The following is a 27,215-nucleotide window of genomic DNA, read 5'->3' on the forward strand; positions in this document are numbered from 1 at the left end:
TTTTTAAATGAACAAAAGATGGCTCACTTCATTTATTTTTTTTTTGTTTGTTTTGTTTCACAACTAGTGCTCAGCACACTAGCTTCAGCTCCACCAACACCAGCTGTTCTTTCTTTATTTGACATTGTTCACAGACTTATTACATAGTACAATAAAGAGTGCTGGATAAAAACATGAGGTACGAAAGTGGTTCAAAGATTATAGGTCATGCAGATTCATGCTAGACAGCAAAGAAAGTCGTGAATGAGAGAAAAACAAAAACCAACCAACCACTAAAAAAAAAAAATACATCAAGGATGTGCATTATGGAAAGAAAGGAAGGGGGGGGAAAAAAAGGAAAGGGAAGGAAAGGAGAGGACAAAAAAAAATAAAGGGGAAGGAAAGGAGAGGACAAAAAAAAATAAAGGGGAAGGAAAGGAGAGGACAAAAAAATAAAGGGGAAGGAAAGGAGAGGACAAAAAAAATAAAGGGGAAGGAAAGGAGAGGACAAAAAAATAAAGGGGAAGGAAAGGAGAGGACAAAAAAATAAAGGGGAAGGAAAGGAGAGGACAAAAAAATAAAGGGGAAGGAAAGGAGAGGACAAAAAAATAAAGGGGAAGGAAAGGAGAGGACAAAAAAATAAAGGGGAAGGAAAGGAGAGGACAAAAAAATAAAGGGGAAGGAAAGGAGAGGACAAAAAAAATAAAGGGGAAGGAAAGGAGAGGACAAAAAATAATAAAGGGAAGGAAAGGAGAGGACAAAAAATAATAAAGGGAAGGAAAGGAGAGGACAAAAATAATAAAGGGAAGGAAAGGAGAGAACAAAAATAAAAGGAAGGAAAGGAGAAAAAACCCAAACAAACCTCAATTACACAGCTTTGCTTCTTTGGTTACAAAGTAGGTTGAACAATTTCACAGCTTTTTATTCCCACCCAAAAAAAAAAAGAAAAAAGAGAAAGAAAAAGAAAGAAGGGAAAAAAAAACTAACCCCAAAATAATAATGACACAAAATGTCCAAAAGCAGAGGAATCATGGCAAATTTTTTTCTCTCTCTCAAAGTAGAAACGAGCAAAGTCTTCTTCATCAAAACAGCCCATCAATTATTCATTATATCACAAGAACTGGTGGCTACCTGTACAGATGCACTATGGTCTTCATACTTACACTCTATACAAAAAAAAAAAACACCCCAACCAAACCACCCAAACAAACAACCCCAAAAAGAAATAAAGAAATAATAAGAACCAAGAAGAAAAGAAAATTTTACATTCAAGCTGGATCTTGACTACCGTAAAATAAATACCAAAACCCAAGAAGGTAAATTGCCCATTAGTGTTAGAAATATGCCAGGATTCTTTTGTTCAATTATTGCCTAAGCATTGGAGCTACCCAATGCAATCCCATCTAGCATTTTACCCATGCATTTGTTTAAACAAAAAAAAAACAAAGGGGGGGGAAAAATAATTAAAAAAGAAAAAGAGAGGGAAAAAAAAAACCAAACCAAAAAGTTCTGTGACATTGTTCATGTACATTATGAAAATAGCAGCCCTGTAATAAATAAAACATGTAAATGGGGGGGGGAAGGGGGAGTGGGGGGGAAGAAAAAGAGAGGGGAAAAGAAACCCCAACAGAACAAAAACCCAAACTCAATGTAGGCAAATGTTTACTCGTGTTGAAAGAACAGTGGCTCTGAAGACGAGCGGTTGCTCCTCACCAGAGAGCAAGGCTCAAAGCAACCGGCGGGAAATGGAAACCTTGGAGAGCCCCCAAAGCTCATGCAGCTCCCCCCCCCCCCCACGCGCACGCTCCTCGCACCCCAAGCGCTAACAGCTCCTCCCAAGACATCCCCAGGCGGCGCCGGCCAGGCTTGGCGGTGGAGCGGTGAGGGACAGCTCTTGCAGAGTGATTGTCTAATACTGAAAAGGCCAAACACACAACAAAGCAATGGCTACTCGCTTTCATATCAAGTGGAGAGAGAACATCAGTGGCACAACAGGACAGGCTGCTCTGGGGGTGGTTTCCAAGGAAGGCGGGGAGCGTTTACGCTGAGGAGACATTCGGCTGCTGTGGAGGTTGCGTTGGCTGCGGAGGCTGTGCTATCGCTGCTGGCGCCTGCGAAGTGCTACTGGGGTTGGCCTGTTGGCTTGAGAGTTGGGAGAGCTGATCGTTGTTGGACAGGGATTTTAACAGTGCGTTTTCTCGTTCAAGTAAAGAGTTTCTTTCGACTAATTCTTTTATTTGTTCCTTCAGGACTTCCACTTCTTCTCTTACTGCATACATCAAATGGCTTTTCACTAGATCCTGCGAAGAACAAGCCAAGGGTTACAACCGCGCCACAGGACGAGGGGTAACGGAGATAAACTACAGCGCAGGAGGCTCCACCTCAACATGAGAAGGAACAACTTCACTGGGAGGGTCACAGAGCACCGGAACAGGCTCCCCAGAGAGGTTGGGGAGTCTCCTTCTCTGGAGGCTTTCAAGACCCATCTGGATGTGTTCCTGTGCTGGATTCTATGGTCCTGCTCTGACAGGGGGTTGAACTCTATGATCTTCAGAGGCCTGTTCCAAGCCCTAACATCCTGTGACAGTTTATCCCACTCCAATCCTGGGATTTCCTGCTTTCACTGAAGTCAGCGCTAAGCCTGGAGAAGTAAAGCATTTATCACTGCAAACACACAACTAAATCAGCCTTCAGGAGCAGACAGCCTGGTCATGTCGTTCCCAGGAAAGCGGTGCCCACATGCAACTTTGTCTCCAGCATTCAGCACCAGGTTCTAGTCACCTCAACTGTGCTGGAAACAAGGCCTGGAACTACATCCCTGGAGATATTCAAGGTGAGGCTCAACAAGGCTCTGGGCAGCAAGGTCTAGTTGAGGATGCCCCTGCTGACTGCGGGGGGACTGGACTGAATGACCTTTGGAGATCCCTTCATTCCGGACTATTCTATGATCTCAGCCCCTCAGAACGCAAACACCAGCTCTGAGGCTTTGACCTGGAGCAAGGACTCTGCCTTACACAGCCCCAAGAACAAGCATGAAGGAATAAGAAAGCCTGCAGTTCAGCAGAGGCAAAAATCAAACAGATGCAACTGAAGTTGAACATCACAGCATAAGCTCCAAGCAAGAAAAATTAGTGCTGAACTTTGCTAAAGTGACTGAAATGCTCTGTTTGTTTTCAGCTCCTGTGTTACGTCCAATCGTCTTTTACATGAAATGCGTAGGAAAATGCATTTCAGGACCCTCCTGGGCCAACAGTAAAGGCAATCCTGGTTTGAGTCATCCCAGAGCTGATACAGAAAGCCCTTTTTTCAGCCTGACCTGACTGAAGGGATGTTCCAGACTCACAGAAACAATACAGCTGGAAACTCACGCTCAGTGACAAACCACTAATCCTAGGAGAGATCATTTATTACTTACCATTGCCTGTTCTATTTTGTTGTCAATGGCAACAACGCTTGCACCAGATGCACTGTAAGAAAAGGAGAAAACAGTGAGCATTACTGTAGCACTGATCAGAACCCAGGCACCCTTGGCTCCCCCAGGGCTCCCACAAAGAGAGGTTAAAACTTTAGGTGCGAGAATTCAGGATGCAGTTGTGGGGTTTTGTTCCCCCACAAGAGGGGAGCAAGAGCTCTCATGAGACACTGCTCCTTAGGTCTGTAATTCCTCAGACTACACTTATGGCACCCAAAACCAGAACAGCAATTTAACTGCTTGGGTTCCTTGTCTCACATTCTGCTTTCTTCACTGAGGAGAACAGTGGGATATGAATGTTGTGGGATATTCATGGGATCCTCATCTCTTTACTGCTAAACTCCTCTGATAAAGCATTGAAGGAGAAACCTGTTCAAATACCTGCTCTCTGGCTTTACTTGAAGACTCTTCTCCTGCTAGGAAGTTCCTGGATCAGCACTGTGATTACAACTCCACAGCTGAGTGATGGCAGCCAGCAGAAATGCAAGACACGACCAGAGCCCTGGGCTCCATGACCACACTCACTGGGTTTCACTGGACCACATTTAACACCCAAGAAATGTGCTGCAGTCACTCACTTCTAACACTCTCTAGAGAGAATTTCATGGCCTGGGGTGTCCCTGTCCTCCTGGGCTGTGGCTGTCCCCAGGCTCTGCACTGGTGACACCTCCAGAAGACTCCATCCACATGCACACTTACGCTGTTCCACGCTCCCTACGTCCACCTTCCCGCACCAGCTCACAGCAGTCCAATTGCACTCTGCAGCTCGTGTCTGCCATGGGACAGCAGTTCCTGGAGCACTCACCAGGGCCATCAGTGATAGCTGCTGATAAAGCTCCCCCAGCCATGCAAGCTGCTATCAGTGGAGTGCAGCTACAGTCCAAAATGTCAGCGTGGGGAAAAAGGCAAGGTCTGCAGCCAGGCCTGGAAGCTCACCTCAGAAAACTGGCAGCACTTGCTGAAACCAAGTGTCACCAAAACCAAAAACACTCTAGGCTTTCTGAAATGAGCACTGGCACTGTGCTCAGCAGTACCTGACTATGTACATGAGACCAAGCTCAGCTACTGGAAAATGATGACACTGTTTAGGGAAATCCCTCACAAGAATGGCCAATACCCAGTGCCCAGCACTGAGCAGTAGAGGGAATCAGCTTTTTGGGCTGAGGGATTAACAGCCTCTGTTTCTCAACTGAGCAAAAGCCCAAGTGCTGAACACCCATTTCACAAGAAAACTGTCCCAGTGCCTTGCTGACCTCTAAGCCTCTTTCGAGCCATACTCATGGCAAACCCCCTCAGAATAAAATTTCCCACTCCTTACAAGGTTAAGTACTGCTTCCCATTTGTATGGATGTGGTTCAGATCTATCTGAAACTCCCCAAAGTGTCTGTGTTCAGACTCACTGACATGCCCAGAACTGCTCAGTGTCCCTCCTGGGACCCATCATGAGCACCACTCTAGAACCCTGTCGAGAGGTTAAAGACCAACAAAACTGAAGGAAACAGCAGTAGTGGGGCCTGCTTCTCCATCCTCACAGGGCAGTTGTACACCTTTATCACTATTACTTTAGTTCAAGTAGGACTTCTTCTCTTCCTGTTTTAGCTACTTGGCAGTGTCTGATTAACAAATGAAGCCCAGGACACTGCTCAAAGTTAGGGCATTCCATCATCTTCATGCCCAGCCAGGTACCTTTCCCTTCTCACACCCCGAGGTATGCTGCAGAAGCACCTTCCCCAGGGTACACCACCTGTCCCCCAGCTCTTACCTGCTGTTTGAATGGGCACAGTGCTCCTAAGGTGGTTGTAAGAGCTGCCCTTCCCCTGGGCTGAGCTGGATGCAGCCAGAGAAACCATCGACCTCTCACTCATAGTTTGCACTTCAAGTGCAACCAGCAGCCAGAGCTGGAAGCTGAGTAGCTCACACACTGCTTGTATGTGTTTCAACAGTCTTCTTGTCCTGATCCCCAGAGCAGTCTGCACTGCTATCAATGTCCCAAGCCAGGATCCCAGACCTGCTCCCTGCACTGATCCAGTGCCTGCCCTGGCTGGGATCACACAGCCACCGCTCCCCCAGCCCAGGAGGAGCTTCACACAGTGGCCAGCAGTTGGTCAGATGTGGCTTTATCTTCTTATTTCAGGTCATGTTCTACAAGCCTAAGAGAGCACAGTCCATGTGATTCTGTCCTTTACTCACTTCCCAGTGAGCAAATGGCTCCTTTAAGGCACTCAGCAGCAGACTGCTCCTGTGCCAGCCATTCTTATGGCCCAGTCTAAACATGCTGCCATGTCTTAGGACTTTGTATTTCCCTTAAATCTTTAGCTGTGGACAACAAGCTTAAAATTTGCATAAGAATAGCTTATCCCATGGCTGCAGAATCAAGTTTAGAGATACAGCCCAGTCCTTATGAAAGGCCAAGTAAAAACCCCAGGTCTGCCTTTTTGGACCTCATAAGCATCCATCAAACTGGGAAGAGTTTGATGCATCCTGTACAGATACCACTCCCTGTATGCCCAATGGCTCAGCTGGCAAACTCTGGAGTCAGAAGTGGAAGGACACCACCTAAATCTTCTATAGCAAGACCAACTACCATGTTGTGCTTGCAGGCAAAGTCAATTGCTCCAAGAACTATGTAAGTGTGACAACCATTGTCAAAGCTGCAGTGAGCACAATTCCACATCCCATAACACAGGGCAGCTGAAGGGATGCATTAGGCACACTTATGTTATTTCTTTCTGTACCTGCAAATTTCCTCCCTCCCCTCAAGCTGAGCTGTTGCAGCCAGCTGCCTACCACACATGGTGGAATTTAAGAGAACAAATTCCCTTTGACTTGGGCCTCCAAGCTGAGGCCACCTAAGTGAAGGCTCTGGCCAAAGAGATTTTACCAAGAGTAGTCTGAAGCCCACCAAGTACAAGGCAAGGTCTGCAGTCAGCAGAAACAACCATGATACCCTAGCACAGTCTGCCAGTTCCAGGTGTTGATGCAAACCCAACATTTTTCCACCTCACACACCAGAGAGGCAAACCCTTCTTTAGTCTGAGAAAGCCTCATTTTGATTGCTCAAAAAAGTCCTGGGGGCTAAAGTGTAATTTTTTTCCCCCCTCATATTACTTTGAAAGGCCAAAGGGAAAAGCAGCCTTTGACTGCTAACAGCAGTGCTTAGCTGTAGCTCATCATCAGCTACACAGTGTGGTACCAAACACGGCCTGCACCTTGCCATTCTATCTTGTTTCAGGTCTGTTTCTTCTACACACCATTGTAGATTGGTTTGTTTCAAATATCTTGCAAACAAAGTGACACAGAAGGGTCTTGGACAAATCCTGTACATCCAGACTAAGAAACAGGGAACAGAACTGGTAAGTGGCAAAGTCATTGAGGTGATTAAATGAAGTACGTGGATGCTGGATGCATTAGGAGAGCTATACACTGCCCTGCTTTGGTACTGCTGAGTTCTAGACTGGAGAACACCATGTTTCACATTCACAGGAGCCTGCAAATCCTGCAGACAGGATGATGCAAACCCATGCTGGAGCTTCAGGGTCTGTAGTCGGTAACAAAGCTCCCTGCATTCAGCTGTACCACTGATTATCTGCACACTGCTTTCCCAAGGAGTTCCTCAGCAGCAAGGCACCCCCAAAAGATTGCCAGAACAGGAGCACTGTTGCTTTTTCTTGCTCTCTTCTAAACTACAGCATCAAGAATTACCCTCCTGTTCACCTCCTGCTTTCAGACACATAAACCCTATCACTTGACACTGCTAACCTGCAAGGGAAGAAGACTGCCCACAGTGGGGACTTCAAATGGGTGCACCCATGCTAAGCTAGAGTCTTGTCCAACAGCCTGCATGAGACAACTCTTCCTTGAAGCCACCAGACCTGCTTTGCTTCAGCTGGAAGTGGAACAGCATCAGACACCACCATCTCAGACAGACATCCCTGAACCAGGCCATTTCCCCTGGCTTCCCCAGCTCCTTCCTTGTTACTGCTTGAAATGAAACCATCAAGCAACCTTTCTGGAACAGGAAGGTACCTTGAAGTGTTCCTATATTTGTTTTGCTCACAAGTGAGCTATAAACTAAACCACTGTGTTAATTTATCCTTTCCCTAAACTAGTTTCACATTGTGCACACATCTCAGATTTGTGAAGCTTCAGTCTTCATCAGTATTTCATTTTAGCTGCTTTGTGCTGCTGGTTCTTTTTTGTTTTGTTGTGGTGTTCTTGTTGTTTGGTTTGGGGTTTTTTTAAGTCAGTTTCCTCATCTTATGACTTTCAAGTTGAGACATGAAAAATTGAGACACAAATGATGAAGGGCAGACCTTCAAGTGAGCTTTTGGTCTAGAACCAAATTCGTCTTCGAAGCCCAGAAGTTTGTTAAATAACAGAGTCCTTGGAGCCTAAATACCAACTCTGTTCCATAAATACAGGGAAAAGTGACATTATCCAGAGCTTAAAGCAAAAATGCATTTGTCCAAGTTTCTGCTAGGAAAGGAAGGTATGCTTTTGAAACAGCCTGCTTCTAGCACTTCAGCAATAAAAAAACACCCTAAAAAAGCAGGATGCATTAGCATTACTTTTAACCCATCACTCTTGTTCAGTATAGAAATTGTTGCCAAGCAAGGCTCTAAAAGGTTTAGTCAAGTTGAAAAGCCTCTCAAGTCAAATACAGCCGGAATAATGATGAAATAGTTATCAATACTTGAACAGCTAAACACAAAAAAAATCTATATTCTACAGAGCTTGTTAAGCAGAGGTGTTGTGACAAGCCGGAGCACCACAAGGCATGAGATCACATCATCACCAGTATTTCAACTTAATGCTGACAAAGGAAAAAAAGCCCTTCAAAAATCATTGAAGGGCAGGAAAGAAGCAGTTTGCAGCTAGTGATGAATTAGTAATGAATCTCTGACATGTTTGCTGCACTACAACTGCAGTTTCTTTCCGTGAGTTCAATGCTAACTCAGTGGATTTACTTGGTCCTTGTATCTCGTCACGGGTCAGGCCTGCTTCACATCGAGCTCTGCTCGAGCAGAGCCAAAGCAAGCCAGAAGGCTTCCTTCCCTGCTTTGGAGGCTGAAATACTCACTTTGTGAAAATTGTTTAAACAGAACATTTTCCACAGCTTGTTTTCTGATGGAGGGCTCGAGAGCCGCAGTGCCAAAGGGTTCCCTTTCGTCTGGAAAAGGAACCTGTCGGTACTATTTAAGCAGAGGTCAGCCAGTAGCTGACTAGCATTAAACTCTTTTAGCTTTCACATTATGTATGATACATGCATGATGGAAGGAAAAATAAATAAATGAATAAATAAATGCCATGTCACATGTTAAGACTTATTTGGTTTGAAGTCTGAGTATGAACACTTCACTTCCGTGACTGCTCTCAGACCTCCAGGCTGCGGAAGCCCCACGGGAAGCTGTCCACACAAGCAGCGGCAGCAGCTCTGCGCAAAGGGAGGAGCAAAGCTGTTCATGCACACCCCCAGCAGGCCTGCATTCCACACTGAAGCATCCATACCTATCCAGGAAGGTCTTTGACTCACGCAACTTGCTCAAATGGAACGCTTGGTAGAACGCGGCAGACGGGTTCCTATGAGATCCAAGAATCAGACAGACACGTTGAAAACGGGGAGGGAATAAAAGACACTAACTCTCCTCCTCCTCAAAATTAGCTGTCCAGACAGGGCAAGTTACTCTCCAAAGGTTTACAGACTTCACAGAATGCCTGAAGAACAGTCTCATGGCTGAAAGGCCTTACTCCTCCTATGGGTTTCTGCTAGGGTCATATGAATGGTCTGGGTTGGAAGGGACCTCCAAAGGTCATCTAGTCCAACCCCCTCTGCAGTAAGCAGGGGCATCCTCAATTAGATCCGGACCAAATGATCTCTTGAGGTCTCTTCCAACCTCTAATATACTGTGATACTGTGATTCAAAAAGATAAAGAAATCCTCTAGCTCTATGGATTTTCATGCTATTTCAATTTGCTGTTTTAAAGAGACAGCTGCACAACCACTGATGAAACATCTCCTGTCATGCTGAGCAGCTCACAGAATCACAGAGTTGTTAGGGTTGGAAGGGAGACCTCAAGGATCATCCAGTTCTAACCCCCCTGTCATGGGCAGGGACACCTCACACTACAGCAGGTTGCTCACAGCCACATCCAGCCTGGCCTTCCAAACCTCCAAGAATGAGGCTTCCACCACCTCCCTGGGCAACCTGTGCCAGTGTCTCACCACCCTCATGGGGAACAACTTCTTCCTCACATCCAGTCTGAATCTACCCACTTCTAGTTTTGCTCCATTCCCCACTGTCCTGTCACTCCCTGACACCCTCAAAAGTCCCTCCCCAGGTCTCTTGTAGCCCCCTTCAGATACTGGAGGAACCTTCCCTCCAAACTGAACAACCTCAGCTCTCTCAGCCTGTCCTCTGGTCATCCTTGTGTCCCTTCTCTGACACATCCCAGCACATCCAGATCTTTCCTGTGATAGGGGTTCCAGAACCAGACACATCTCCTATAGGTAAGCTGTATGCCACTCTTAACACCTCAGCTCAGGAAGGCATCTGTCACATTTTTCATATTTCAGAAAGACAAAACCAAACCAAACCCCCAAACAACCCCCAAATATCTCTGCAAACTCAACATCTCTATTCTGCTGAGCACTTTGTGTTCAAACCATTGAGTTCTCTGAAGGGCACTGGAAGTCAGAGCTAAATACTCCACATTCAAGCTATGATGGAGTAAGTTACAACTGGAAACCAGGTGAAGCTAGAACAGGCAGGTGAAAATCTAAACCATAGCTATGGCTGTAAGCAGATGTCAGTCATCCCCCTGCTTTCCCTTCCTGATGTGCAGCAGGTGACTGCTCTTGGAGATGCTTTGCCAGGTGGTGAATCAGGAGCACTGCAGCCACCACCCTGCCTCTCACACACCTCCAGCACAGGCATCAGTGACCCTGCTGCAAACAGACTCTACAGCACAAATCCTGTCACCAGCACCAAGCCCCAGCACAGCTCTGGCCCTCCTCCATCAGCATGCATTTGCCCCAGAGACAGCAATGATACCACAAGTGCAGTTTCAGGATCTTCGCTCTCCAAAGCCTCCTCTGAACACTTGCTGTGTACAAGACACCAAGTCAGAACTCTGCTGGCAGTGGCTGCTTCAAGCCATTACCTGAAGCCACCAACACTGCAGCTCATCCTTGTGCTGTTACAACTGTGCCAGCCCTACAGGACGCAACAGCTTAGCTGAAACTGCTTAAAATAACTTTCAAGTTATTTAATTCTTTCCATACAAGTACTGTATGGTTGAAACCACAGCACAAAACAGGACAAAAGCCCTCACAAAATTAGCACCATAACAAAAGGCTCATCTGAAGCAATCTGATTCTGAAGGCTATCAATCCCAGGGATACCTGTGCATCAGCAGTCACTAGGAATCACTTGGTTGAAGTGTCTGCCACTCCCTCTGCCACCTTCATCACTCTGCTTTACACAAAAATGGTCATAACTCCATGTGAGTCTAGAACTTTGCTGAAAGCCTCCTAGGGAAGTTGCCTGAGCAAGCTGATAGACGCCACACTCCGCCGTGGGGGCTACTTAGGCTTCTATCAGAAGCACTGCACACTTGAGTGACAACTAAGTACAATCACAGGAAGAGCAATACAATAGCTAAAGGACATCTGAGCGATCCAGGGACTCAGCAATTGGCATCTGCAGATTAGGAGCATTCCTTTGTCCAGGAGAAGGCCACACCCCAGCTCCTCCTCCTCCTCAGTCAGCTGTCTGTATGTAAAAAGCCTCTTCCTCAGAAAGTGACTGCAAATAGAAAGCCATTTAACTTCCAAGATAAATTTACTTGCAGCACATAAAGCCCTGTTGCTATTGTTGGCTATGCAAAGTTGTGGTTTATAGCCACACACGTGTTCCACGGGGGCTATTTTTACACCCATACCCTGCATGCTACACAGTCTTGTGCTATTCTTGAGCAACTATCTGGAAAGGTATGAAAAAACTTTTCCTGGTGAAGTTCTCATTTGCACTCCCTGCTGTTGGAATCATTCCTGCATTACTCCTGACAACTAAGAGAATGTTTTCTACTCAGTAGCTACATTTTAATGAGATTTTAATTTTGTGTGTGTGTGTGTGCTACCTAAACAGGAAAAGCAGATCCACAGAGGTAACCTAAATGATGCCTCCAGTGCAGGTCTGAACTAACAAGACTGAGTTTCTGACTGCTGAGATGTCTGCTTTTAACCACAAACAGTAAAAAGTTAGAGGATTGCTAAAAGCTCCTCTCAGTTTGCAGAAACAATTGAGCAAACTGCTCACAGAAGTTCTCTGCTCTCCTGTGTCCCAGCTGAAACACCAGAAGCCCTTCTGACACTGCCCTAAGCAAATGTGGGGACAGCCTGGAGCAGAGCAGCAGATTCCTCAGGTCCCCTCCCTGGCAGATGGCTGTCTCTGGCAGGTCAAGACTCAGTCCTGGTTGCTGGGAGATTGACACAGCAAAGCCAGCAGCCAGCCAGAAAGGGAATAATCCTGATGCTGAACCCGAGGAGAGCTCACCTCCTCTTCCACCCAGACACTGCTCTTCTTCCATCTCTGGAAAGAGGAAGAGAGTTACTCCCAAAGACAGAGAGGCTCAGTTCCAGGCCAGGGGCCCTGACAGACAACAGCCTTGCACATTTAAACATTCCAACTGTCTCTCAACTGGCAAAAAAGGCCTCCCTGTCTCTATAAAGAAGTCCCACAACACAGACTATATTTATATCCTTTAAACATCAATATTCACACCACAGTCAGATGTTAAAGCTTCTAAGGATGGTTCTCCTGCAGTGGAAACTTGTTCTAAACTTCAAGCACAAGAATTTATTCAGCTCTCTGAACACTCAAAACTTCAGGCTGTCCCTTTAAAAGGGCATAGCTGGAAAGAGGCTGCCCCCTGGACTGAAATTTCTCTTTATTTGACCTCTCCAAGCCCCCAAGTTGGATTTTATGGCCAATTTTGAACACCAGCTCTCCAGAAGGATATAAACCTATCAAAGTCCAGGTAAGGGCACTAGAAGGCACATCATATTGGAAACAAAGCTAGAATGATCAGAATTGTTAAGTAGGAAGATGAAGCATTTAGAAGAGATGAGGCAGTTACAGGCTTCACATGGTCAGAGATCTGCAAAGTAGAACTTGTGCTCATACCTGTTAGGCATAGAATAGAATTAATCAGGTTGGAAAAGACCTTTGAGATCATCCAGTCCAACCTATCACCCAACACCATCTGATCAACTAAACCATAGCACCAAGCACCCCATCCAGTCTCTTCCGAAACACCTCCAGGGATGGTGACTCCACCACCTCCCTGGGCAGCACATCTCAATGGCCAATCTCTTTCTATGAAGAACTTCTTCCTAACATCCAGCCTAAACCTCCCCTGGTACAGCATAAACCCTGCAGCAAAGAAAGTTTAAAGCACACAACAGAACTTTTCTTTTCATCCCATCAGCAAGGACTAGAAAAGACTTCTGTAAGAAGTGGTGGGATTCCCACCCTTGTCACTCTAGAAGGAAGTGATCAAGCCTTCATTACACCAAAGAATTTCAGGCCCTTAAGCCTCCAGATCAGCTCCCAGGCCCATCTTTCAGAGTTCTTTACAAATTCAGGGCATCCCTAGCAAGAGCTTTAAAGCTGAAGTGTTGCCTTTGAATAAATTCCTAGAGGAAGCAAATTTAACTATGAGAATAAAGAGGCATGTTCATACTTGGAAATCAAAACAGAGCCTTTCTGTTCAGCTCTAGAGTTCCTGTCTGTTTTGGGTTTTTTTTTTGGTGGAAAGTGAGAAATAACCATTCTAAAGCAAATTCTTCTTAGCTGCAGACAAAGCACACACTTGAAGTTTAGGATGAGAATGTGCTCCTAGTCTCAGAAGCAAGGTCATTAATCATGCAGGGATACAGCAATGGGACTTGGGAATGCAACAGAAGGTTCTGGCTGTATACAGAGAGCTGCAGGAGCCTGACAATGGTCTGTAATTAAAAGGTGTTCTTCAGCCAGGTTTATCCAAGAGAAGATGCTATCATGTGGGCTTACCATCTAGGACCTGCACTGCAGCCTGGTCACAGTTGGTCTCCACATCAGAACATGGTTTGTGTTAGAATCTGAACCCAGGGGAGGCAGGGGGGTCCCAATTGTTTGACCACAGCTGATCAGGAAACTCCCAGTAAAGTTTACAACATTTCCAGATGATGTTTACACTGGTAACAGAGCTCCCTCTCCATCCCTCTCCTTTTAAAAGACATTTCACTTCTTTGTTTATATTGCCCTCTATTTAAAGCCACTGCAGCTTTGAATCAGCTTTATTCTGCAAGACTCCACCTACAAACCAGAAGAACTGGAGTACAAAGTTCTGCAGGAGAAAACTGACCAAGACCAAATGTGGGGAAGTCAATATGGAATTAAGAGGGGGGTAAAAAAAAAACCTCCAATTTAAAGATACAGAGTTTTGTGTTTGATTACATATTCTGTCCAAGTAGTTCCTTAAAGCCATGCAAATTGCATGGATCTCAAGGGAAAGAACTGCCCTTTGGCACCAGAGTTGCAGCCTGCTCTCCACAGCAGGTATCAGAGCAGTAGCCTACACTTTCTTCACCTTGCTCTCAAGAGGATTTTTGAAAACAATCTTCTGCACTGCCCAGAAGTGTCTCAGGAGAAGTGAATGAGACAACTGTCTCAAGTGCACCAGGTAAGAAGTTTTGGCAGATGCATTTCCCTGATGACTTGCTTGCTCTGTTGAGGTGCTTCCATCAGCTTTCCCTTGCTCTGGAGGCCTGGCTCTCTCCAGGATGACAACAACATTCTTCCAGCCCCCAGGAATGCTAAGGACAAGAATTAAGCCACTTTGACAAGAGCTGGAAATGAGAATGCAGCACGGACAGAGCAGGTTCAATCAAGAAGAAAGGTCAGACCAGAGGGGGTGCAGTGAATTATCTGACTATTTACTGACAACAGCTGGAAGCTTCTCACATGTTCCAGCACACTGAACAAAGTGCAGTCGATGGTATCAACACATGGCCTCACCTGAGGACATCATCACCATTCTCTTCAGTCACCCAGATGCCAACAATTTCTTCTCTTGCCCCTACTTCTACAACTATTCAACACTGAACAGAAAACACTTTTACACTAGGCTCACCACTGCCTTTTAAAACACACTCAAAGCCTTTAAGAGTCTTGTGCCATATTAGAGCAGATGCTCTACACCATTTCATGTCTTTGCTAAACTGGTTGACCTGAGGTGATAGTGATTTTGTGAGACAGAAGGGAATCCAGCTTCACTTCTCTACTTCACTATGATCTGCTAAAATAGCAGCAAGTTTAATGTTCAAATCTCAAACAAATCTACACAAAGATTGCAAAGGTAGAAACCAGACCAAAAGCCAGGACTGTGGTTCAAGTTTCTTCTCAGTCCATGATGCTATAGCTTGGCTGTATTTGAAAGCATGTCCCAAGCTTCCAAAACAAGTCATAATCTGATAAATGAGGATCTTCTGGTGAACATTTTCCTGTCTAGTACTTTTTTTTCCCCCTACCCCAAAGGATTTGAATGTGACTAGAAAAATCTGATCTAAGAAAAAAACCCAAAGCCATCAAGCATTTTATACTATTGAATGCCAGCTCGCTCAACAGGTTACAATAATTTCACATCAACAAGTCTTCTGCAACATTCCTAGCTGTAAAATCAGGGCAGTCTCCTCTACTACATATTGAAGAGAAGAGCCAGTCCAGAGCATTCTTCAGTGGTTCATAAAGATTTGCTCTACAGGAGCTAACCAGCCTGGGGGTTTCACATGGAGCTGTACCCAGTTAGTCACTTAAGTCCTACCATGTAGTGCTACTAGTAATTCCAAGTCTTCTCTGACTAACATCACTTGGTGGTTTCTGCCTTTGAAGCCTCTGGCAGACACTAAAAATCAGCAGAGCATAGGAACAGGGAAAAATGAGACACTTCCCTTGAGTTTAGTACATTCTTGGAAAGCAGGAGTCCAAGTTTCTAAAGGAAGTTAAAGTACACTGGAAAAAATGAATGAGGCCAGTAGGACATCAGGCTTCCTGTTCAGAGAGCCCTGCATTCCGAACAGGGTGGCACCTTGTCTTAAGATGTAACTAAGGAACAGCAGGCAGTAATTAAACATAAAATGACCTGGTTAGGTAATCACTGGGTATTTCTAAAGGAGCCTTGCTGAAGAGTTCAAAAGGACTCTGTGACACTAACCATGGAACAACACAAGAGCAACTCAGAACTCCAGGGTCCAATTCCCTCAGGTCCCAGAAATTGGCCCCCAAGGCTCAGGAGTGATGTATAACGGACAATCCTGGTATCATAACAACCCTAAGGCTGTTCAGGAATCACTGATGATCTCTTCCATTCTCTATACACCTTCTTCCCATGTCCCAAAGCCACACTTGGTGCACTCTCAGTTCATTCCTAACTAATTCTGTTCCAGCCAGGTAACCAAGGCTCTGTGCTCCTCCTCTCTGCAGACAGCATCCTCACGGCCACGCTCATTAAAACACTGTGTGCTAATAAAGCAAAGCTGCTTTGTGAGGGCTGTCAGTCAGCCTGAATTCTAACTACATCATCTCACAGACCGTGTAAGGACTAATCTGAGGGACTCTCCTCAAAACACACAAGTGTGAGATTCCTCTTACTAATGACTTGTCTCCTCCCTGAGCAAAGTCACTTCCAATTCTTGTTGGGAGGATCCAGCTTGGCTTCAGGATCACATCTTCAAAGTGAAGCCACTGCAGATTAGAAGCTGATCATCTTAATGGCAATGCAGAAAGTCTCTGCTTGACCCAGTCATGGATTCTTACCACTCCTAAGAAGTCTTCAGGAAACGCCACAGAAAGGCCCATCAATATTACCCATGTTTGGATGAACTCAGACAAAACCAAACAAAACCCCCCAGACAAAACAAAATACTGAAAGTAATTTACATGGTCTCAAACATCTTGAACTCCACCTCAGAAGAGATGACAGTCACAGAATCACTAAATGTTAGGGGTTGGAAGGGACCTCCAGAGATCACTGAGTCCAGCTCCCAGCATCTATTGTAATCACTCCTTCAGCATCTATTGTAATCTGCCAGTTAATAGCCTTCTGCCTCATTATCCTGTTGCTAATTATCCCATTCAAGACAGCAAGCTTGGAATGCACTTAAAATGCAGACTGTGACAGGCTGGATGAAAGGGGTTAATAAAACCCAACACCAGCTCCCTGTTTCTGAACTAAAAAGATCTACATTTATCAGCACTGCATTATACACACAAAAAACCTGGAAGAGATGTCAAAACTGTTAAAAATATTATTTACACAACTTGGCTGGTAAAGAAAAAGTCATTTATTAATATGTATGAAGACGTTATTGTAGAGGCTTAGGCTCCCTACTGCCTGCTCTGCCCACAAAGCCAGATTTCCTCCAACCTATGGATGAAAGGGAAAGCTGCTTCTGATTACTGGGGAAAGTGGTCTTGCAGTCTGCTACAGCTGGCTTGAGTATTCATCCTCAAAGAAAACAACCCCAAAAGGAGGTTTCTTTTTTTCATTCCCCCCCACTAAGTCACACTGCAGCAGTTTCAGATATTTCTATGAATGCAAGTGGTTGCTGGGGGTTCTGACAACAAAATATTTCAGTATCTGGGGGGGAGAAGTAAAAAGCCACTGGAGAAAGCAGATTGAAGCAGACTCAGCCAAATCCCACCTGTCCCCCTGTAAGTGACACTGGGCAAGAAAGCATCTATTAGCAAACATTTGAAATTAAAGACTTAGCTTTGCAGTCAAGATATTAGAGCCTTGACATGAGGAAGAACTTCTTTACTTTAAGGGTCACAGAGCACTGGAATGGGCTCCCCAGAGAGGTTGTGGAGTCTCCTTCTCTGGAGCCTTTCCAGCCCCATCTGGATGTGTTCCTGTGTGACCTGTGATGAGGTTGGACTGGATGATCTCTGGAGGACCCTTCCAACCCCTAACATCCTGTGATCCTGTATAGCATGGTTTATCACACACTATATTATGAATGTTATCTGTCTGCCTTTCCATACCATTTACAAGTTCTTTACAACCCTGCAAGTTTGAGCCTGCCCTCAGCTGAAGTTCTGACCATAAGGAGATGAGAGCATGGCTTGAAGAAAGTGTTTCTAAAAGGCATTGGTAGGGTTGGTCAAGGTATCTTTTAATCCTGGGAATGTTGGGGGGTTTCTAACCCTTATTTATGACCACCCCAACCACCCTAGTAAACTAAACAAGTTGAACTGGATCTAGATGGGTAGCAAGTATCTTAGAATAGAATAAACCAGGTTGGAAGAGACCTTCGAGATCATCGTGTCCAACCTAGATATTTCACTGGGCAGCTGAGCCTGGGTGGCTCTGCTTGAGCAGGGCAGGAGATGACAACCTCTAGAGGCCCCTTCCAACCTCAACCAGTTTGTGTGATTCTGTGACTGGCTTCTGCTGCTGAGACAGATCTGTATTTCAGTTTGTAATCTTTAATGAGTACCAAACACATCACTTGTCACTGTGACAGACAGCTGACACCTCTTCTGTGGTATTAATTAATACTTCTACCTTCCCTCTGCGCTCTTAGAGGCTTTCAAGCCAGCTGTCACAATACAAATACCTTACTCCTAGCTTCAAAAGGAGAACAGATAGATACAAAAAAACCCAAAGCAAAACATAAAAACCTCTTGGAATAATTTTTTTTGTCATGCAAAATGGAATTAAGACAAGCATCCAGCTGTCCTTCATGTGGCTGAGTAACTCACCTACCCTGCAAGGAGTATAAATAGGTTGTCCCATAATGCAAAGAATTTACTAGCACTCAATACACATTTGTATTTAGAAAGCATCAAGTTTAAAGATGGATTTTTCAAGAGGAGGAATGAAGACACACCTCACACTGCACTTCAAGTGACCTTTCATGTCTGCAGAACCTTCTCAGAGGACAGTAGCTTTAGCAGTTCTATAAATACTTCTATCTTTACACTTTGTCAAATGCAGGAATAAAAGCAGACACCTGTGGCTGGCAATCTAGATTTATCTCCCAGAACTAAGCCAGTTGCACTGTAGCAGGAGGAGTCTCACAGAAGTCTCTTATGGCATCTTTGCCAACATACAGAAAGCACAAGCCAGGCTTGCGTCCTCCATGAGCCACAGAAGCTGCCAATCATCAGCTTTAGAACTCAAACATTAATATACAGCCTCAACAGGCTGATATTCAAATACCCAGCCCAGCAAGGGGACCAATTCCTGCCTACTGTCACCTGAACTCAGAAAAGATCAGCAGCACCTCCTGTCAAAATTCACAGCCTAAGAGAAATGCCAGCCCCTGAGTGGTCTGACAGCAGTTTGGGAGCACTCCTCCCTGCTCCAAAACCCAAACACTTCAATATTCAGCTTTTCACAAGAAGTTTAAAAAAGCTTCCCTGAAACACAAGCTGTTATGGCTACCACACAAGACAGCATTCAGAAATAAGCTATGGAACACTTGCACTCCTCTGTAGGGGAGCAGAAAAACCTAACCCACAGCAGCTGAGCAGAATACTTCAGGGTAGGAGGCACAGAGAAGCCTTCATGTCAGAGCTGGTACACTACAGCCTTTAAAAGAAATTTAACTGGTTCACTGTGTGAATTTCTTTCAAGTGTTTTCCTCTCTTTCCTCCTTTTAATAACCACCTCATCTGCAGCACTTCTAGTTCTCTAATTCTAAGAATGCATTGACTCCTCCTTAGCAAAGGCATCTGAATGTTTAAACTGGGAGACAGCAGTCAAATGGGCAACAGAGTGCTCTTTTTAGGAGACACTCACACTGAATGCAAGGCAGGACAGGCTCTCCATCACTGAGGGACTGCTGTGGTGCTGGAGCTACCTTGTGTCATTTTTGTTACAGGAAATACAGCAAAAAAAAGAACCCAGCTAACTGGAGTTTGGTCTGCACTAACCATCCCAGGCTCCCACCAACTGCAACATTCACCTTGGAAGTTCTATCTCAACTGGCCTTCAAAAGCTGTAGTTCTGGCTGTTGAGTTGAAGGCACTCAGCATTCTGGAGCACATCTGTCTATGTTCCATTTTCAAACACTCCTAAACACAGTCCCTCAGGAGGAGCCCTGAAAACATTCCAGTCTACATCTGCAGAAGAATTCAAATCTCTGGTAAATTTATGAGCAAAGTGAAAAAGAGACAGCACTCAAAGCAACTGAAATGCTGCTCACTGGTACCTATTCACAGATGACTCTCTTCATGAGTACAATAAAACAGGCATCTGGGGCAACACATAAAGAAACCCTCACCAGAGCTACATCACTGCCTGTGCCCAGCGTTGCCCCTGCATTACAAACACGTTCTCCAGAGCCCAGTTTCCTCACCACACAAACATGGGACTGACTGGAGCAGAGACAGATGCTATGAAGAGCTCTGCACAGGCAGGTTTCAGCAGTCAAGCTGCTGTAGTGGACAGTCCACAATTGCAGCCATTCATCAGTGTTCCTGGAATACAGCCTGCACAGTCCAGGCTGGTCAGCTATCTCTGGAAAATCATCTAGACTCTGCTCCTTTTCCAACATGCCCAGTCACATTTTGCCCCCAAAGTCTGCCAAACATGTAGGAGGGCTTGAACAAACTTTCTCAGGAACATTCTTTTCACAGAGGCAACATAGTTCTTTTCCCCTAAGAGCCAGAACAAAATTATTAAGCCAGATGGAACACTATGCCTGTCAAGGACAATTTCTGTGTATGCATGGGCACAAAGGTGAGTAGAATAACCAATGCACACCAACCTCACAACCTTCCCAGTACTCTGACTGCCCTACATCCACAGTCTGGAGATAACACTGCTGTGAAAGCCCAGCAAATGAAGAGTGGGGGCAATTCTGAGATCCACTTCCACCTGTGCTTTTATACTCTTTGTCAGACTCCAAGCTCAAAATGGGCTGCAATATCCATACCTGCCTCAGTAAGAGTCCTCTTTCCTCCATCTTTGACTACTGCTGCAGTTTATTCTACTTGTAACCACATTTGGAGAGGAAAATAAAACTCTTGCTGCAGATATTTCATGATCTCCACAGAACATGTTTCTCTTTTTTAGAGCTTAGCAATTTAGACTGGAAAAGCAGCTTTGCTTTTTAAAAGGAATGTGTTCTTTTGGATGACCTACCTGCCCTGTCTCCCCTCAGCCCCAAGAGAGGCTTTCTTGACTAACTGACTCTCAGTTGTTCATCAGGTCAATGCAAAAGCCACAGTTAGCACAGCAGTGAAAGCACACTGGGCTATCAGAACAGGAAGTCAGGTTTCCAGGCAAGGTCTTGCAGAAAAGTCAGCTGTATGGAGTTATTTACCTATAGATGTAGAACTATTGTGTATCAAACTATATAACCCTACACCTCTACCTTAGACATAGTCTGACCTAAACCAGTAGGCCATAAGACAGAAATAATATAAAGAACCTTCTTCAGTAGATAGGACCTAACCAGCTTTACACACCAGAACTTTGTCCCATGCTCACTGTATTTCTCACATTCTGTTTTCAATTAATTCCCATCCTATTTTACCTTCAAAGCAGTTCTCCATGTTCAGCTTGGCAGATGACTTGCTAGATAAATCCAAGCTACCCAGAGCTACAGAGTATTCCTTGATTAATCACTGCTTTAGAAGATGACAACAGGAGAATGATCTCCATGAGTCTGTCAAGCTTCAAGTACAGACAAATATTGAAACTGAAGGGAAGGTGTCAGGATAAATGTAGATACCTACTCACTGTCTACTCAATGACCTCCTGACTATGTTGAACATTAATATTGAGGTTAAAAAAAACCCAGTTTCCACAAGCTTCTAACTCTAATAATCACAAAACAAACTCTAAACAAAACGAAGGCTCAGCTTCCTGAGCCTGCAGGCAGCCTGAAACAGTGACTCATGATGTGTGAACTCCCTTTGCGCCCTATTAGCTTTAGCGGAGTGTCAGCCCTCAGCCAGTTAATGACACTTGAAGGTCTTCATTAACTATTTCACCACTGATTGCAGCAGATAAAGCAGCTGGGCATAAGCCCATGAGAGTAGTGGTGCATTCTAAATGGCTGGAAGGAGGAAAGCAAGCAGGAGTAAGGAGAGAACAGCAGACAAGGAGGAGACAGTTTATACTAAAGCCTTTGCAGCAAGTAAAGCCAAACCAGGGTGGTAAAAGAGCCTTAACAAGCTGCTGGGGTTTTACTTTCCAGCAGAAGTCAGGTAACTGCTTGAGGGGAGCAAAGAATAAACTCAGATCTACCATCCCTGTATGCACCTCCTACATTGTACAAGGTATAGTAAGCTTTTGTTGCTTACCATTACTAAGGAAAACCATTCCAAGCTGGGAGAGCTTCTCACACCATGTAGCTCCTTGCTCCATGTCCCACTTCAGCAAACGGCAAGGTTTTATCACCCAGTGCAGAAGTGGACCCAAGAAGGACACATTTCAGATAACCACAAGCTAGTTTCCCTACTGAACCTCAGCATGTGGCAGGTCAAAAAGCTTTCTGTGCCTAGGGCCCATTCTGAGTTCTTACTTCTAGTTCTCGGAACCAAGTTCCTGAAAGAGTTTCTTCAGAAATGAAGACCATGTGAAGCCATGCTGCAAGGTGACTCAAGTTCAAAGCCTGAGCTATGAAAACAAGCTTAAAAAAAGATAAATAATAGAAGAAAAATCACTGCTCAGGGTAAAGAGTACCAAGAGCTGTCTCACTGGTGTGCAAGACAAAAGTTAGCAGCCTGCAGGTCTTAGTAAGACAAGTTTCTCCTTAACCTTACATAAAGCAACCCATTTGTCACAGACAATCATGTGCTACTGCCATTTATGTAAATAGTAAGTTTTAAAAGCTATGCAAAATGAAAGCAAGATACATTCCTTGCCGACTCCTTAATCATCAGAATGATTAAACACAAGACAAATCATCTTCTGATAATACACTGAGCCATGAGAAAAAAAAACACACCCTACCAGCTCCAAATCTAACCTTATTTGCACAAAGAAGAGGCTGTCAGCTGGGCCAGCAATCCTCTTAAGGTAGGCACAACTGAGACAATTTTAACTGTTTAAGTCCTTCACCACTCCAACCAGAACCAGCACAACTCCAAAACACAGCATTTGCTGTCCTAAAGGTATTAGCAAAGCTACCACCTCAAACACAGCATTAGTCAAAGCTCCAGAGCACAAGGCCAATGCTACTGCTGATTTAACTCTCTGAAGACTGATTGGTCTCGGAGGTTGCTTCTCCATCCACTATGCCCTACCCCATGCTCACAACTGCTTCACTACAAGGTGGTCCCAGCAACACTATCATCTTTGAAGCCTGGCAGTCTGTGAGACAAGGCTCAGAGGAGAACCCAGCACATCAGACCTCCTCATGAAGTGTTATTCCTACTTATAAAACCACAAGTATGCAGAGCCCACTCTTACTTCCTCCCAGGTGCAGCAATCCCAAGAGCAAATGCTAATGCTATTGTGTACTCAAACACTGGAAGCCTTCTCTCCAAGAAGTCACTCAGAACAGTTTTAGCCATCACTACTCAGCAGAGCAGCCTGAGGTTATGGCAATAAGAGTCAGATGCATGCCTCCTCCCAAGGCCCTGTGATGACTCTGACCATACTACACACCTTTGTTACAACTAATAATTCCCAATTACTGTCCTAGGAAGAAAACTCTTGGTAAGGTTGTACTCCTCACTACATCCATATCTTTGCCAAGTAAGTGGTGTCCCTTTTTGTCAGCACAAAGGACCATTAGCTGTGGAGCTTCCACTGTGCAAGGCCACACAAATTCCTATCCACATGTGAGAGCACTTTCCTACTTTTCTAACTGATGCCATACTGTGCAAACTCAACAGCAGGATAAAAACCAAGAATCTGTGCTATAAGCCTTGAGGTTTTCCAAGATTCCTCACTTGATGGCCCCAAGATAGCACCAGACTTCTATTTTTAACACCACTGCAATACAGCAGTGTTGATAAGCCCTTTTTAGCCCAGCTGTCTTTGGAGTGTTTCATGATGCCTTCAGGGAAAAAGAGAGACCAGACCTCCTCACATCCTGAGCAACTGGGTGCAGAGAGACAGTTTTCAGTCTTGGAGCTGGGAGAGGTCCTATTATCTCTGCATTAAGCAGCTCTCAGGCTACTTTCTGCCCTACTCTGTGAGAAAGGTAAGTCACCCTCACAGCCTGAGAACAAGTAGAGTTCACTACTTACTTTAATACCTTGGTATGTTTCATACTCTTAAAATAAAGTAAGGCAGGCAAGCTTCAGTGTGAGTTTCTGAAGATATGGCCTTACAACAACCACCTGACAACAGCCTGAAAATTAACTATTTCTTCTTTATCCCCCCTTAAGGTATTTTTATGGCATTATAAAATAAGTCATACCTGTCTTCATCACCATCAACAGGAATAGATATGCCAAACACAGAGCTGGCAAGACTGTTCATAGGAGTACTTGCAGGTAGCTGAAGAGGATTTGCTAGAGTGTCTGGAATGGGAGGCTTCACAAGAGGTTTAGTTTCAGCTATAAGAGAAAGTGGTGGCTGAGGTAGGGGTTCCGATTTTCTTCTCGTATCATCAATCTGGCCTACTAAGGACTGAGCTTGAGTCTGAAACTGTCCCAGGCCGGCCTGTGGCAGGCTGGCAGGTGTGCCTTGCATGAGCGAGTGTCCGACGTGCTGCGGCTGGACAACGCCAGCACTTCTGCTGGCAGAAGAGTGGCTGCTCATCTGGGACTGGACCAGCGTAACAGGGACATTTGGCATAGTAACAGCAGTGGTGGCAGCCACGTTAGGCACACTTGCACCGGGCACAACCGCAGGCACGTTCTGGACTCCGGAGACCACGGCGTGGGGAGCACCAGGCATTCCGGACACTTGACTGCTTCCACCCATTTGATGCTGACTCACAGATTTCTGTTGCACAACCCCTGTGTGCCCCATGCCTTGCTGCACCACACCTCCTGCTTGTGGAACGGCAGCCTGACCAGCTTGCGTCTGGCCGCTCTGCATCAATCCCGATCCCTGCCCGGCCGCTTCGCCAGGCTGTGCCGGCACCCCCATCACCGGCGCTCCCACCGGAGAGGGGTTCTGGCCGGACGCCTGCCCCACGGGAAGGCTAGAAGACACAGTACTTGGAACAGAGCCTGTAGTAGCCTGCTGAATAGCTCCTTGAGACTGCATAATTGTCATGTGCTGCATGTATTCGGTCTGGCCAGAAGGTTGCGTCGGCAGGAGATGCACTGGTGGAATCTGGGACTGAGAATAAGCAAATTGTTGCGGCTGAGTCACCGGTACGCTTGCCTGCTGCACCTGCTGCTGTGCCACAGGAACGCTCGGCTGCCCTACTGTCACACTGGCAGGTGCCATGCCTTTCCCGTTGGGTCCAGCCTGCGCAACACCCTGTGCGTTTACCTGTGGCTGCGATTGCTGGGGCACCATCATTTGCTGACTTGCTACTGAAGCCCCAGGAAACATGGGCTGAGCAGTACTTTGAGGCATGGCCCCACCTATGGGTTGCTGCTGCTGCTGTTGTTGCCCAATGACAAAACTAGGTTGCTGTAGAGAAGACTGGTTCATTTTCTCTGTCTGGAGCAGCTGTGACACAGCAGCCAGGGAACTGTCAGCTATAGAATCGGGGCCATGGGCCGACACCGGCACAGCCGAGATCACAACGGAACCTCCTGTGGCGCCAAGGCCACTGTCCCTGTCTTGAGTGGCCTGCTCAAAGGTGCTGCTGTGTCTAATGCAATCTCCAGTCCTGCTCAGGACACTGCCACCATCCGAGTCCCGGTCATAATATTCCATACACGTCCATCGGCCTCGCCTGTAGGGCTCCCCTGTACCATGGTCCAGCTTGATCACCCTGAAGCGCGAGCTGCACGTAGCAGCCGCTGTCTGAGACAGCGTCCCAGGAGCAGCAGATGCAGAAGGCCCTGTGGAGGGCAAGGCGGTTTGAGCACTGCTGCCTCCTGCTGCAGCGGTGCCAGAGGCAGCAGCTGGCAGGGGCACAGCAGAACTCTTGGGGACAGCCCCTCCGTTGGGGGCCGCAGCCGGCAGAGCTGCAGCTACCCCACCAGCAGCCGCAGCCAGCTGCCCATCCAACAGGAGGTTGGGAGAGACGCTGCCTGGAGTTTCAGCCTCGCCCACGTTGTTGAGAGTCTCCTCGGAGGAGCTCCGCTCACAGACGTCCTCGGGGCCGTAGTCCGTGGCTCGGGAAACATCAAAGATTTCAGAAGACACGTCCTCGGTACGGGACTCATCCGGGTCGTCCAGGCTCTCGGTGTCCTCGGTGATGCTGCTGGCCACCTGGGCCGTGGTCACGCTGGTGATCTGGAAGCAGCTCTTCTTCTTGGCCGGCATCTTGGACATGTTTCCTCCGCGGGGAGTGGCTCCGCCAGCCGGGGCGAGGCGAGCGCGGTGCCGAAACGAGCTGTCACAACGTGCCGGTCGGGCCCCCGGCGCTACCGCACATCCTCCGGCTGCTTCCTGCGGCGGGCGGCCGGGCCGCGGCGCTCCCGCTGGCGGGCCGCGGGCCGCGCGGGGGGCGGCCGGGGCTCCTCCTCTTCCTCCCCGTCCGCAGCCCTCCTCCTCCTCCTCCTCGCCGCAACCCCCGCTCCGAGCGCGGCGAGACCGGCCGAGCGCCCCGCGGCTTCCTGCCGGCCTCGGCGCGACGCGGGCCCCGGGCGGGCGCGGCAGCCGCAGAAGCGAGCCGGCGGCCCGCCCCGCCTGAAGGGCCCGGCGGCGGCCGGGTGAGGCCTAGGAGGCCCCGTCTCCCCCCTCCCCGACCCTCCGCCCTATCTCCGCGCTCTACCTGGAGACCAGCGCCAAGCGCATCCTGCTCGGAACCGGCCCGCGGGCAAACCCCGCGGGCAACACCCCCCACTAAACCCTCGAGGGCGGAGGCGCGGCGAAGAGGAAGAGGATTCGAGGCAGCCCTTCGGCAGCAGCGTCAGTGATAGTGTGGCGGCGTCCGGCCCCCGCTGCGCTACGCCGGCCCCGGGAGCGCGGGCTCGGACTGCTGCTGCCCCTCGCCCAAGATGGGGCTCAACTTGTGCCGCGCTGCACCCTGGGAAGGGCCCGGCCACGCCCCTCAACGCGGCGGCGTGCTGACGTCACACAGCGCGGGCGGGGCTGCGTGTGGCGGCGGTTGGAAGGCCCCATTGGCGCCCTGTGTGCCCTGCGCCGGTGGCGGTGGTACGGCCGGGCAGCCCGGGCCCGCGGGGAGCCAGCGCAGCCTCTGCAGGTGCCCACTCCGGGAAATCTCTGACAGAACGTATAAAGCAACTCGTTACTGCTCCGCGTCTCTGATATCTGGCCGCCGCTAGGGTTTTCCCGTGCAGTTATCTGGCCCCTGTGTGAACATTCACACCAGTAACCCACCCGGGCTTTGTGTCGGCCTGCATCAAACGCTCGTTCTACAATCAGGGCATGGTTTGGGTTGGAAAGGCCTTTAAAGGCCTAGTCCAGCCCCAGGGACGTTTGCAACTACACCAGGCTGTTCAGAGCCCAACCAACCTCACTTGGGATGGTTCCAGGGATGGAGCATCTCCCATCTCTCTGGGCAACCCGGGCCAGGGGTCTCGCCGCCCTCAGTGTAAGGAATGCCCTTATACTTGCATCTCCCCTCTTTCAGTGTACAGCTCTCCTGTTGCAACAGGGCCTGCTAAGAAGTCTGCCCCCATCTCTCTTCCTGACACCTTTAAGCACTGGAAGGGCACAA

At 47.1% G+C, this 27,215-nt stretch overlaps 1 protein-coding gene across 2 annotated transcripts; it reads right to left on the reverse strand.

Moving 5' to 3' along the window:
• On the reverse strand, positions 1–26,561 carry TSC22D2 (TSC22 domain family member 2). Of its 2 annotated transcripts, XM_068144918.1 has the most exons (4): positions 23,880–26,561; positions 8,960–9,031; positions 3,395–3,446; positions 1–2,279 (listed from the first exon to the last, which is right to left on the reverse strand). In XM_068144918.1, the coding sequence occupies exons 1-4, from the start codon at positions 25,862–25,864 to the stop codon at positions 2,019–2,021; spliced, it is 2,370 nt and encodes a 789-aa protein (XP_068001019.1). In that variant the 5' UTR covers positions 25,865–26,561; the 3' UTR covers positions 1–2,018. The 2 variants fall into 2 exon arrangements, with proteins under 2 accessions (XP_068001019.1, XP_068001020.1); XM_068144919.1 differs by lacking the exon at positions 8,960–9,031.
• Positions 26,562–27,215: the final 654 nt, after the last annotated feature.

This window comes from Melanerpes formicivorus, unplaced genomic scaffold (assembly GCF_026170545.1).
Source record: "Melanerpes formicivorus ecotype bairdi unplaced genomic scaffold, bMelFor1.0.p_v2 SCAF_12, whole genome shotgun sequence".
Lineage (NCBI taxonomy): Eukaryota > Metazoa > Chordata > Aves > Piciformes > Picidae > Melanerpes > Melanerpes formicivorus.